The sequence below is a fragment of the Formica exsecta genome, unplaced genomic scaffold (genome assembly GCF_003651465.1).
Source record: "Formica exsecta isolate Colony F162 unplaced genomic scaffold, ASM365146v1 scaffold201, whole genome shotgun sequence".
NCBI lineage: Eukaryota > Metazoa > Arthropoda > Insecta > Hymenoptera > Formicidae > Formica > Formica exsecta.
The window spans coordinates 75,724-86,980 of NW_021849308.1; the positions used below are offsets into that span (position 1 = coordinate 75,724).

An 11,257-nucleotide genomic window follows, 5' to 3' on the forward strand; every position below is an offset into this window, starting at 1 on the left:
TATATATATAAATTGAACTTTAAATTTCTTCTCAAGTTACACAATATCCAATAAACAATATTAGAAAATAAAATGATTTTACCCATGGTGGTTGAGTTAAAGTAATACTCTGAGTGGCTAAATATTTCTTAATAGCCATCATTTCTTTTACATTAGGACCCCATCTATGGAGCATGCGATGTACATATTGATTATAAGCGGTGAATCTCATGTCATCAGATACTTTACATTCTGGCTAAAAGATTAATACAATCGTAGTATTAATATAATCATACTTAAATAATATTTATTATCTATTATATGTGTGTGTGTGTATTTAATAAATAATTAATGTATATTATATATCTATTTAATATCTTTTTATGCAATATTTACTTTAAAATTTGGTGGAGGCACGACTCTACATATTCCAAACTTCTCGGCAATCGATCTTATTTTGTCTATATATTCCAAAGGATCCTGAAAATCTTTCTCTGTTGGATGAAACGTTGGTGCCTCAACTACGCGGGCCTCATTATTTCCGTTTTTCGCACTTGGAAAGTGTGTGTTATTACTTGAGGAGTACAGTTCAGGTGTTTTCTGTTTGCATTTCATTTGCGTCCTAGAAAATGTTTATCATATAAGCATAGTTGAGATTTATAAGTATATAATAATTCTACAATCACATTTCTCGCTATATGTTGAAAATTTAATATTAAATATACCTCTTGCCACTTTTTGTCGAATCTATAGAAGTTTTCCTTTCCCTAGATAACTTTGGAGACTTCGTAAGTTTCTCCAAATTGTTGTTGGCGCTCGTACTGACATTTGGACGATTCAAGTTTGGCACCGAAATATCATTCTTCACCGGTGATATCGGTTGTGTCTCCGGCATACTTGTCACCGCGGTCGAAACAATTGTGGTCGTTGAGGTCGACGGAACTTGTTGTTGCTCAACTGTGGTCGCCGTGGGATTGGGTGGAGTACGCGTTGTCGGCTGTACCGTTCCTATCGGTGGACAACGCGCTACGGATAATGGTGGCTTAGTGACCAATTTAGCCCGAAGTAGTACTCTTTGATTAGGACCGGTCGGTCCTTCCGTGCCGAGTTTAACAGCTACACCTTGTATCAATTGTTGCCCTTGTACCAAGTTCGGACCGCTCCTCGTAACAGCTTGCAACGGAATGTAAAATAGCTGTCCGTCGTTGTCGTCATCATTCTCGTTACTCGTTTCGGTCTGAGTAGATATCTCGGTACTCTTCTGCTGATTCGCATCGTTCTCTTGTTCTTGCGTAGTCTCGTCGAGATTTACCTGCACCGCTATAGAAGCACTGCAATTTACGTTGCTCCAACTCGTCGTGAGCTTATCGAGCGGTAATACTTGAACATTGGTTAAGCCTGCGAAATTCTTGGGCAGTTCAAACTTATTCAGTGTCGTATTCGTTGTGTTTATCGGGCCTTGCGTCTCCTGTTCTTTCTTCGCGAGTGTCTCAGTATCGGTCGGCGGTTTTTCCTTGCCGTCCGTCGATGCTCCACAATTCTTAAAATTCGATTTATCAGTTTCAGCAATTACTTTGGTCTCTGCGGTTGTAGCAATCGACTTCGTGGTATCCTTCATCTTCCTCCTGAAGGGTGTGTTAATGGGAATCTCGGTGTCACTTTCAAACGCGTAAACGCTACTCTCGTTCTCCGGTGAAAATGCATTCGCATTCGGAATTACCAACTTACGTTTAACTTTAGGTATAAAGGATTTTCGCAGTTGAAATATTTTCTTTTCCGTCGGTGATTTCTTCTCTACAGAGCCGTCCGTCGAATTTTGATCCGACTTTGACACAGTATCGCTAGTATCTTCAGCGAGAACAGTATCCTTACTTGTCTTTTCGCATTTATTCTTAACAATTTCTTTCACAAACTCGGTATTAATCTTATTTTTATTGGCAGTATTCTGCTGTTTCGCTTCGACGTTATGTACATCGGATGTTACTGGTATTATATTTCTGTTCTGCATGATCGCAGTACGGTCTTTCAAACTTATCTTTTCCGCTAATTTCGAAAGTGTTACATTGACGGGACGTACTAGATGCTGGATCTTCGTCGAGATAGACAGATGCGAAACATCCGCCTTCAACTTTTCCGCAGGCTCATATTTGAAGGTCACAACATTCTCCATTTCCAGCTTGCTCTCTTCTTTGGCAAGTGAGCTTTCGTTCAGCCACTTCTCTATTTGTTCAGTCGACATATTTACCCGTTCTTTTCTTGTGTGCAGAGTCGACAACGGCATATCTATAAGATTAGGAGAAACCTCGTTCTCGTGATTACACTTTTTACTCTGTACCTGTTCAATCGATGGTAATAAGGAGCTTTGTGTTTTGAGGGACAGATCCAATATCGATTTTTGATCTTGCATACATATACTGTATTCGTCATTTAATATATTTGCGACTGAGGAACTAGCTTCGATCAATGAAGTCTTTTCTTTATTATTTAAAGTTGTGCTCTGACTCGCTGTTTGCTTTGGTATGTCTGTTTTGATTAAATTTAATTTGTTATTGGATTCTGATTCTAGTAAATTAACATTAGCATGACACGAATTCAAAACTTTTGATATCGCCTTCTTAGTAAATCCGCGAAACGATTCCTCATCGTCCGATATTTTTGGCAGATCCGGTTTCATATTCGTGTTTTGTGCATCATTGGAAATTGTCTCGCTATCTTTCATATTATTAATATTATCCGAAATCCGTTCTTCTCCTTCTCCATCATTCTCTTTTTTCTTTTTCATTTTATTGAGCAACATTCCCAATGTTTCCTCTTCGGATTCCACGTTTTTGTTCTGATCATTTTTAGAACATTTCTGTTTCGATTCACTAATTTTATCTGACGATGATGTTTTAGACAAATTTTGATCACGTTTACGTTTCATCACAAATTTTTCCTTAGCAGATTTTATACAACTTTGAGCTTGAATCTTCGGTTTGTTATTTGTGTTACTTTGTACTTCTGATTGTACAGCTGTATTTTTGGAGGACGATCTGAGGCTCCTACCAATTGGTTTGTCAAGTTTTCCAAGACTTTGTCTGGTAATAGGTCTCGTATTGTTTGTTTCTATCGAGCTTTCAGATTCCTCGTCACTATCTTCCTCGCAATATCTCTGCACTCTCATTAGACGTTTGCTTTTTAGAATTAGTTTGTTGTTTTTGCTCTTATCCAATCGCTTATTACCATTACTGTTAAAAGAATTAACCTTAGAATCCTTAGTTTTACTAACAGTTTTCGTACTAGTCTGTTTTACTTTGGCTTTGAGCTCGTTTTCTGTTTGCGCTATCCTACGAGCATTTGGCAATTCGGGAAAACTCTCGATTGAAATGTTATCTTCATTCTCTAGATCCGGGCTCACTAGTTTTCTACCAAGAATTTCCATATACACAGCAGCTGCTTCCTTAGTTTTTCTAGTAGGCCTCCTAGAGGAATTTTGCGAAGAAATTATGCCACTATGTGATCTCGTAACTCTTCTCATCTCTGATTTACTTCTGGTACAAATCTTTTTCTGAATACTTTTTTGTATGTTACGTTTTATTTGTGATGTCGACTTTTCCATAGGTAACTCTTCTTCTTCATCATCTTTTTCATCATGCTCCTCTTCAGATACATCTGTATATGTGTCGTTATTTTTCAGTTTCAGATTAACTTTCTTCTTGGGTTTAGGTGGCACGATTTTTGTCTTTGATAAAGATTTGTTGCCTTTATCTGGCAGTACACCACTTCTCAAGCCATGTCTCTTTGTTTCAATTCCAGGTAAGAATTTTCTCGGCGCCAATTGAATACCAGCCTTCATCATAGATCTCTCTGTACATGATCGTGTTCTCATAACACATGTGGCTTTGAATTTATTCTTGATCCTCTGTTTAGCAAGGCGTTGCTCTTGATATTTCTTTTTAAGCGCTTGAACTGTAGATGTTGCTGTTTTAAGTTTGGTAATGTTTTTGTGTATTGTACTAGGCACTTTCTTTTTATCTGGGACAACAGGCTTTACTTTTGTCACATTCTTCTGGCATGTGTCTTGTTTCTGGACTTCTATAGAAGTACTAGTACAGGATGATATCTTATCTGCAGAAGCACGAGCTGATATAGGCCTTTGTTTCTCTTTTTTGTTACCAACGTTGAAGAAATTCAAACTGGCTGGCAAAATGGATGTTCCTAAATTTGGGGAAAAAATTATCATTTAAAAAAATATTTTGATTCTAATTAGAATAACTGTAACTATAATCAAAAAATATCATAACAGTTTATTAAATTAAATGTCATAGTTTCTTTAACAATCAATACTAATACTCTCTCTTGGATTCCAGAATATATTTTATATATATATATTTTACTTTTGCAAAATATTTCAGTTTGTATCTTATCAATAAATGAAATAAATAGTATGGAGACAAAAGCTTATCTGTATGCATTCTTTAAAGTATAGTATAATGTAATTCTTTAGAAGATAGAGAAGTTAAAATAAAAATAATAGATTTAATATAGAATAAAGTTTGATATTTTTTTTTAATATGATAATAATATGATATAATAATAATTAACCTCTGAAGCATAAAAACGTTAGAAAGTCCTCTGTATTTGGACGTTTATGAGTTATTAATTCTGTCATCATGGCAGGTTTAGTTTTCTCTTTATCCTTGACAGGTGTAGGTGATGTATTAAACACTGTATTTGCACCTTGTGCAAACTTTCTTTGTGCGTGAACTTTGGTCCTGAAGTGAATAAAAATTACTAATTTAATATTACAATATATTTTTTAAATGTTACTACTTAAATATGCAAACACACAAACATAAATGTCATTACAAATATATATTTTTTAAATGTATTTTATTTTTTATGAACAGAACAATATTATTGTGACAGTTGCAATTAGGAATGATTTATATGCAAAGATTACCTCTTTGGAGATTCTGAAAGTGGTTCCATAAGATCCACCAAATCTCCCTCTTTCCTCTTCCTCTTATCGTTACGATTCAGAACCATTCTGAGACAACGGGGATTTAAATATTAATGACAAGCCACGCGGGGCGAGTATAAAATCGACGTTCTAACGATTTCATGAAATGTTTAGAACATGTTCGATTAAATGCATCTCGTACACGAAGATTGACTTCACGTTTCCGATAAATAATCTCACAAGAACCGATATCTCGGACGATCGTTGGAAATCGCGAAACACGAGTGTACGTGCAACATCGTCGACGTATAATGATGGCTCCAATCGTCTTGTGAAAAAATTATGCCAGGTGATTTAATCCAAACCAGATTATTCGCGGTAAGTCCAGCTGATCGCAAGATGTATATATATATATATCGATAAAAATTATAGTTGTCCACGTTGTTCCAAAAAATTCACTACCTTCACACTTTTGCTCGGACAACAGTTGTTTATTATGGTTTATTATGTCAAATTAAAATTAAATACCACAATCTCTCCCGACCTGTGATACGAATATACATAGATACGTCGCGCGAAATAATATCGATTTTTTTAAGACCCATTTCTATAATGCGCATGTAAGTATATTAAATTTTTCATAAATAAATTATCACAAATCTTTAGATGCTTTTTGCGTGTCTTTAGTTAAAATTAATAGAAAATATATATCCAATAAAATATATTTTCGAAGAATTCCAAATTCTAGCGATACTTCTTTGTTTCTAACAACAGAGAGCGTTTTCCAGCAAGGTACACAGATGACACCATAGACATAGTATATCTAGACCGAGTGTTGAGGAGTGGGAGCCGAGGTGCACGTAGAAAATGACATACTCTGTTTCGTGCCCCTTGCGTTCTCTCTCGCTCGCACAGAGCATAGCGCTCTCTTTCGTCATGCTACGTGCGAGCGAGAGAGAACGCAAGGAGCACGAAACAGAGTATGTCCTTTTCTACGTGTATCTTTACCCCCACTCCTTAAATAAAGGCAAACGCTCGGTCTAGATATACTATGTCTATGGATGACACAGTGTATTACACATTTGTTGCTTTCCATTTACATCAAAACTCAGATAATTCTCACTTGCGTTCTCTCTCACTCGCATGTATGCTACGTGCGAGCGAGAGAGAACGCAAGTGAGAATTATCTGAGTTCTGATGTAAATGGAAAGCGACTATTATCACATGATTGGCTGTCGAATGAAGAAATTTTAAATATAGCCAATCGCGTGATAATGTGTAGTACACTGTGTCGTCTGTGTACCTTGCTGGAAAACGCCCAGAGAGAAGCCTGATAGACCAGACCATAGTTACTATAAACATATAGATTGGCTCCTGCCATGAGAGACAGCGTGGAAACATAAGAAGGACAGAAATACCCAGAATGCTATTTCTGTCCTTGTCTTGAGTGAAAGAAGTAGGGATGAAACTGAACTGTGCTCTGTGCTGTGTGCGATTCTCACTTCTTCCAGGGCGGAACAGCTGATAAGTCAGTCATTGCGAAGTTAGGACTGGGATATTTTTCTTGCAGTTATACTGAAACGCACGTTATCCATCCGAGATGAAAAAGAAGGTAAAGATATGAATATTGTGTAAATACAGAGAGTAGGATCTGTGTGGATTTTTTTATTTTTTATTTTTTTTATTTTTTATTAATGTGCACAAATATATATGACTCCATCTGAATGAGAATATTGTATGTGAATATTATATTTTTTTTAGGTATTGCTAATGGGCAAAAGTGGCTCCGGGAAGACGAGCATGCGTAGCATTATTTTTGCAAATTACATCGCTCGGGATACTCATCGTCTAGGAGCAACAAGTCAGTTATCTATATATAATAATTATTCCTACAGGATTTGTTAAAAAAAAATAATTGGTTACAGTTGATGTAGAACACTCTCACGTTCGTTTTCTCGGCAATTTGGTGCTGAATTTATGGGATTGCGGTGGCCAAGAAGCATTTATGGAAAATTATTTTGCATCACAGCGTGATAACATATTCAGAAATGTAGAGGTATTAATTTATGTCTTTGATGTGGAATCAAGAGAATTGGACAAAGATATGCATTATTATCAAAGCTGTCTAGAAGCGATACTACAGAATAGTCCAGAAGCAAAAATATTTTGCCTCGTTCACAAAATGGATCTTGTACAAGAGGACCAACGTGATTATATATTTAGGGAGAGAGAGGAAGATCTAAAAAGACTGAGTTTGCCTTTGGAATGCACTTGCTTTAGAACTAGTATATGGGATGAAACTTTATACAGGTAGTTATTATAAACAAAGTTTTATAAGCAAATGTAGTATTCCAAATATTCTGATTACAAACCAGTACTAATCGTTATTATTTTAGGGCTTGGTCGTCCATCGTATACATGTTGATTCCAAATGTGAAAGAACTTGAGCAAAGTTTGAATCAGTTTGCCAATATTATCGATGCAGATGAAGTTCTTCTATTTGAAAGAGCGACTTTTTTGGTAATAAGCCATTGTCAGCGACAATTTCATAGGGATGTTCATCGCTTTGAGAAAGTTTCCAATATAATAAAACAGTTTAAATTGAGTTGCAGGTAAGTAGACTATAGGTTACAAAGAAAAGGTATTAATAAGAGTGAGAAATGTAATATTCAAGACATTATTAATTTTTCAGTAAATTAGCGGCGCAGTTTCAAAGCATGGAAGTTAGAAATAGCAATTTCGCGGCTTTTATTGATATATTTACTTCGAATACATATGTAATGGTCATCATGTCCGACCCAACTATACGTAAGTATTCAAAATTTATTCACTGTATTTTTAAAAATTGTGTTGTTAAAACATACGTTATATTCTTTCAGCATCTGCGGCAACATTAATTAACATACGCAACGCGCGAAAACACTTCGAAAAATTGGAGCGCGCTAGTCAGAGCTCGGCATTAAGCAGATAGAAGTCGGCGCGACCCAGGCGCCTCGTCACCCGGGTCCAATCTGTTAATAACTGTTGAATTTACGAAACTCAGAATTTTGCATTGTGCCGTTAAGATAATAAAGCATGTGATTGAGAGAACATGTTCGTTAACGAAGTCGGGTCACAAAATATACTTTATAATGTACAGTTTTCAACATGAGCGTCTATGACAAAGTAAGTATATGTATAATTGACGTGTCTGAAAGAGCCTAACGCAGGCTGACGATTATCGATATCTTAAATCGTAATATATAAAATAAATTCATCATTTATATTATATATATGAATATGATATAATACGTCTATGACGATAAACCAAGTCAACTTGCAATACCCAATGAATATTAGTAATAAATGAATCATTGCGGTAATATGTCTTTATTTTGTATCTGCATGTATTACTATATAATTCACAATATACATTTCAAAATATATAACAATATAACAATATAAAACTGAATGTCTATCTGAGACTTTAGGTCTTGAATATGACTCGCAATGGTAAAAGTTTTTGGTAAAGATAATCGCGATTGCTCTTAATTATGTACTCATTGATAAATTTTACTATTGAGAATTTTCTTCTTTCAAATATAAAATAAATTTTCAAGTAATTATACAGCCTGTTGCATTAAAATATGATAAAGGTCATATGATAATGGTAAAATTGATAAATGATAAATGTTAATGATGTAGGATAGATGTTCTATGGTGTATTTACACCATAAGTAAAAAATTTGTGTACGAGATTTAACAGATTAAGGTGTATTTAAAAAAAAAATGTGTAAATAAAAAATATATTAATATCACAAACCGTTTTTTTTTTTTTTTTTTTTTTTATGCTTGCTTTTTGATAAATTAAAGAGAATCAATATAAAAATTTCCGATATGAACCAGAAATAATATTTAATATTAGAAGCTATTAAGCTTTTGCTTTTTTCATTAATATATCACTTCAATTTAATTCAAATTTATTGTAAGACCACTCATATATATTCGAAGGAATTTTTAGTCCTTGAAATATATTTGGAACTAAAGATGTGGCTGACTTTAAAAAAAACGTATTTAAATCTAAATTGATTTAAATCAAAGAAAAATTAAATTTCCCGCCGTCGCGTCGATAAATGGCGGAATTGTGAACTATCATTGCTCTTCATTCAGGAAAATAAATTTTTAACAGTTATTTCATAGTTAGTTGCTTGAATGCTACGATGGACAGAATACTCAAAGGAATCATGAAGTACAGAAAGTGTCATCGGGAAGGGATGGTGAAACAATTTCAACAAGTCCGAGATCATCCCGAGGTACGCTCGTATGATATCAAAGAAAAAAATCTCGCATGATTTTTCGGTGCATAAGTACTCGCGCTGTAACATTGCTATAGCAATAGGGGGTCCATGTGCTACTTATTGATATATAATTTTTACGCGCATCGAGGGCCATTTACCCAAAATAAAATTGCAAATCAATTTACTTAATATAATCCATAAATTTAATTAATTTGACACAATCGGACAATTTTTTTTAAATGTAGAGTGACCTAAAATTATGACCTTGAACCCTTGATTGACCAATAACTTGATTGACCAATAACTGATTAGAATACTCATCATATCTAACGGTATTGGTTTTAAAATGTCGCGAATGTCATATTTCACGTATATATAAACTTATATATAAATAGACTTTGTACAAATAATAATAAAATTAAAGGACAGAAATATGCGTTTAGATCGATGTCTCTCCGTCACATAAAATGCTTTGGGAAAGAGCGATGTAAGAAAAATAGAAGAGTGAGAGTAAGAGAAAGAGAGAGAGAGAGAATGTAAGAGCGAGACGACTTTCATTTTCTTTCTATCAAATGCACAATCAGAAAAGGAAAACATCTAATTCTCTATTGTCATCTTTTGCTAATGTTGTCATCGAATTTCCAATAGGAGCGCGCAGTCTATTTATATAAATATTGTGTACGTGGCATTTAGAAAAGATCTTACCGACGATATTACATGATGTAAAAAGTAGATTACAGTGTGTTCTGTTTTTACCGGTAGCATACTCTGTCGATACAATAGAATATATACAGAGCAGAACATCTATTTTATTCATCAATGGTAATGTAAGATGGAAATATTTCGTGCAATCAGGATTGTACCGTGATTTTCTAAATTACATTTACATGTATTGTTTATGTATTATTTACATAATATTTATACGGACTTTTTTATAATAATAGAAATAAGGATATGAACTACGTAACTATTATAAATTAAATGTCAGAATGCAAAAAAAAATAGAATTATATTATTAAGAACCATTAATAAAATATATAATATCAATATATATAATATAATAATATATAATATTAAATTTTACGCGTAAATGCTCAAACCTGATTTCGATTATTCTGTATTTTATTGGTGAAAAGCGACCCTCAAATAAAAGTCTGAACATTACGGACAATTTTGACAAAAATAAATAGTGACCTGATTTTATATATAGAAAAACATTTACATAGATTAATTACAACGTTGAAAATTTTAATATTTTCGATCGATTCTGCTATTTTTGGCCAAAGCCAATCAGTAAAAAGTCCAGATTCTTACTAAAGTCTTTTAATATAAAGGAGAGATATATTATTCTACTCTAAAATATATAGTACAGTATATATAAAATATTCAATTTATTTTACGATCTTATATTATGCTCTCTCTCTCTCTCTCTCTCTTTCTTTCTCTCTCTCTCTCTCTCTCTCTTAAGGATATCAATAATTTTATTCAAGGAAAAATAATGTAAAAAATTTATGAGAAGAAATGTTACAGCCTCATTATGTAAATTTTGAACCCTTTCAAATATTTAACGGTAAAAGTCAACAAAGGAATTGAAATGACGAAAGATTTAACCGAAAGACCTTCCACTCTATTTGCAAGCTACAGTTATAATTATAACAAAAGATCACAATCTGATGTATATTGTTGCTTTTATCTTTAGCCGAAAGCAGTGTTCTTTACCTGCATGGACTCTCGGATGATCCCAACTAGATTTACGGAAACAAACGTTGGGGACATGTTTGTCGGTACGACAATCTATTATATAGCATTATCTCGATCGCTCGCACGTGTTATCGCTGTTGGTTCATTTTTATCTTTTTCGATTTGAGCGCAGTGTATTTTTTTCCTCTAATACGATGCTTCTTAAGACAAAGATTTCTCTAACGAGATGTGTACGATATTCGATATAATTTCAATTATATATTAATATATTTTTATTGGTCCAAATATTTTGTTTGGATAGAGAAAAATCATGGGAATACCATATATATCCAGATTAATATCTTACATATATATATAT

At 33.8% G+C, this 11,257-nt stretch overlaps 3 protein-coding genes across 3 annotated transcripts in view; 2 read left to right on the forward strand and 1 right to left on the reverse strand.

The window, feature by feature from the left end:
- Positions 1-5,669, reverse strand: part of LOC115234699 (protein Jumonji) — an 8,926-nt gene extending 3,257 nt beyond the window's left edge. Inside the window, exons 1-5 of the mRNA XM_029805988.1 lie at positions 4,922-5,669; positions 4,564-4,733; positions 705-4,176; positions 376-601; positions 83-235 (exon numbers count right to left, since the gene is read on the reverse strand). Coding sequence (XP_029661848.1) covers positions 83-235; positions 376-601; positions 705-4,176; positions 4,564-4,733; positions 4,922-5,007 — 4,107 coding nt within the window. The 5' untranslated portion in view covers positions 5,008-5,669. The remainder of the gene's footprint in view (positions 1-82; positions 236-375; positions 602-704; positions 4,177-4,563; positions 4,734-4,921) is intronic.
- Positions 5,670-6,372: 703 nt separating this feature from the next.
- Positions 6,373-8,354, forward strand: LOC115234672 (ras-related GTP-binding protein A). The gene is made up of 6 exons (XM_029805895.1): positions 6,373-6,533; positions 6,683-6,782; positions 6,847-7,231; positions 7,318-7,533; positions 7,614-7,729; positions 7,801-8,354. The coding sequence occupies exons 1-6, from the start codon at positions 6,522-6,524 to the stop codon at positions 7,890-7,892; spliced, it is 921 nt and encodes a 306-aa protein (XP_029661755.1). The 5' UTR covers positions 6,373-6,521; the 3' UTR covers positions 7,893-8,354.
- Positions 8,355-8,865: 511 nt separating this feature from the next.
- The window catches only part of LOC115234671 (beta carbonic anhydrase 1), a 7,557-nt gene continuing 5,165 nt past the window's right edge, over positions 8,866-11,257 (forward strand). The window contains exons 1-2 of the mRNA XM_029805893.1: positions 8,866-9,213; positions 10,898-10,982. Coding sequence (XP_029661753.1) covers positions 9,121-9,213; positions 10,898-10,982 — 178 coding nt within the window. The 5' untranslated portion in view covers positions 8,866-9,120. The remainder of the gene's footprint in view (positions 9,214-10,897; positions 10,983-11,257) is intronic.